This window comes from Oryza sativa, chromosome 9, assembly GCF_034140825.1.
Source record: "Oryza sativa Japonica Group chromosome 9, ASM3414082v1".
NCBI classification, from domain to species: domain Eukaryota; kingdom Viridiplantae; phylum Streptophyta; class Magnoliopsida; order Poales; family Poaceae; genus Oryza; species Oryza sativa.
The window spans coordinates 7,551,818-7,554,168 of record NC_089043.1 but is presented as its reverse complement, the minus strand read 5'-3'; the positions used below and the strand labels follow the sequence as shown (position 1 = coordinate 7,554,168).

The 2,351-nt window shown below is 44.4% G+C and overlaps 1 protein-coding gene across 1 annotated transcript; it reads right to left on the bottom strand.

Moving 5' to 3' along the window:
* Positions 1 to 1,196: 1,196 nt before the first annotated feature.
* On the bottom strand, positions 1,197 to 1,901 carry LOC4346483 (uncharacterized). Its single transcript, XM_015755385.3, has one exon. The coding sequence runs from the start codon at positions 1,805 to 1,807 to the stop codon at positions 1,316 to 1,318; it is 492 nt and encodes a 163-aa protein (XP_015610871.1). The 5' UTR covers positions 1,808 to 1,901; the 3' UTR covers positions 1,197 to 1,315.
* Between the last annotated feature and the right edge of the window lie 450 nt (positions 1,902 to 2,351).

The window sequence follows — 2,351 nt, the reverse complement described above, 5'->3', positions numbered from 1 at the left end:
AACTAATCAAGTCCTTAGTTTTTATTTGCTGTTATATGCAGGCTATCGTATTGTACATCTCTTTTTTTTTCTTTTTTCTTTCACATTTGAGTGCACATTTTACACCCATACTCTGTCGTATCTCTATGCCTCTATATCCCAGTGTGCACATTAGTGCACAATCATCTTCCTGTTTTATATATAAAAAAAATTAAGCCAGTATAAAACGCGGTTTAATTAATTAAGCACCGCAGTGTTCGAGTCGGAGATTTCCGAACAATTCATAGGACGACGAAAGCAAGATGATTGTGTGTGTCGGTGTCATGTGTGAGCGATAGACAGCCCTAAATATATTATTAATGTAATACACGAAACTGAGACCAGATCAATACGATTTGGAATTATCTACACCTATATACGGCCGGTGTACTACTACTACGCACCAACCAGCTAGCCTCTATATGAACCAAACGCGGAACAAGCAACCGGGTCGTTGGGTGGATATTAATTAATTTAATCACCACTAATTCCTCAGGGCCTCAACAAAGTGAAAGTTGTGCACTTGCCATCTGAATATAACTGGTCAACTAACCTGCAAATAATGAAACAAAACAGAACATCGATCAATTAATTGTGTTCAAAGCAACCAGTGAGGCGAGTAGTTCTTAAGCTTTGTAGACTACTAAAGTAGTCCTAAACTGGCGTATATACACCGGTTAATTTAATTTTCTTGTACTAATATTTCAAATTCAATCGTTTCTTTCTCGAATTAATGTGGACCCAGTAGCCGAATTAAACATATTAAAGCCCATATACTCACCTACTCAACTCCAATTTTTTTTCTTTATCTTTTATTATTATTGTCTGCAAAATTTTAACAACACTGAATAAAATGTGTAAAATGCACCCCAGTACGAAAAAGCTTTTACGAAATGCACAGTTAATTAGTATAGTTTGCTATGAAGAATAACCAAGAATATTTGAAAACCAATCTTTATATTATAGATATAATAACCAATAAATGATTGATAGTTAGGAAGGAATCTGGTTCCCACTTGATCACCAGGACGCACGCTTCTTTCGATCGTAGCATAACATTTCAACGCGCACACTCACAAGTAACGCTTTTCTTTCTCGTTGCGATTTCGCAACCCCAACGTCAAGCTAACTAGGAGTATTAGTACTAGCTAAGTAACTGAACTAAAGCAACGTTTAAATTCGGATCAAAATTTATGTTTTTTTTCCCTTCTCATTAATCAATTCTTCTTCTGTACAAACGAAAACGCGAGCGGCCAAACAACGACGCGTAATCCCTTGGGCCCACACGCTCAGCGACTCAGCCAGACAAGACGCCGCCGCCGGCGAGGAGCTCATACGACGCGTCACGCCTGACACCGCCGCCGGCGCTAGTCCCGGCGCGGCCCGCGCGCGGCGGCTTCTCCCGGCCGGCACCACCGCCTTCCTCGGCGGCGTCGTCGCTGGCCGGCAGCTCGGCGCGGCACATGGGGCATGTGCTCCGGATTCCGAGCCACGGGGAGATGCAGCCGGCGTGGTACCAGTGCGCGCAGGGGAGACGCACCACGGCGTCCGCCACCGCGATCTCCTCCGTGCACACCGAGCACACCGTCCCGGCCACGCCCGCCGTCGCGCGCACCACCGGCGGCTGCGACACCACCGCTTGCCTCCCTCCACGGGCGCCACCGGCCACCGGGGGAGGGTCCTCGACGGGGAAGGACTCCTCGTCCACGTAATCGACGACGAGCGGGTTCCGCCCGAGGATCGACGAGAGGAGGTACCTCGCTGTGATCCAGTCGCCGTCGTCGTCCATGTCCAAGAATTTCCACTCAAAGATCCCAAGAACTAGAGAGAGAAAATGGAGGAGAGAGAAAGAAGAGAGAGGAGAGAGAGAGAGGTGTGAAAGTGAAACAGAGGAGAGGGGAGAGGCGGAGGTGTGGGGGATTAAATAGGCATCATCATTTTTTCCTGAGGGCGCTTTGCTTTGCTTGTCCTTTTTCTTCCTCTTTTTTAATAATGAAAGCAGTCTCTGCAATAATTACCGGTTATTATTTGTTAACAGTCTAACATATCCTTCTCAAGTTAGTGGTTTAATCACTTCTTTTTATACTAATAATAATCCAATATCAAATGTTTTAAACGCCACAGAATCTAGCTAGATACTAGATGAATATATATACGATTTAGTACTGATTAGGATAGCTCTGCTTAATTTGTTGCCTTAACGCTTGCTAGTAGTATTAAGGTAGCTTATTAAGATCAAAAAATTAAAGTGCCAAATCAAAATAGTATCCTGTTTGATCCATTACATGAGACGGAAGAAGACATATGCATCATGTATTGGTGGGGACAGGGTA

What these genes read in the sequence shown, in the direction of transcription:
- LOC4346483 (XM_015755385.3), bottom strand. Translation starts at nt 1,807, where the DNA reads ATGGACGACGACGGCGACTGGATCACAGCGAGGTACCTCCTCTCGTCG.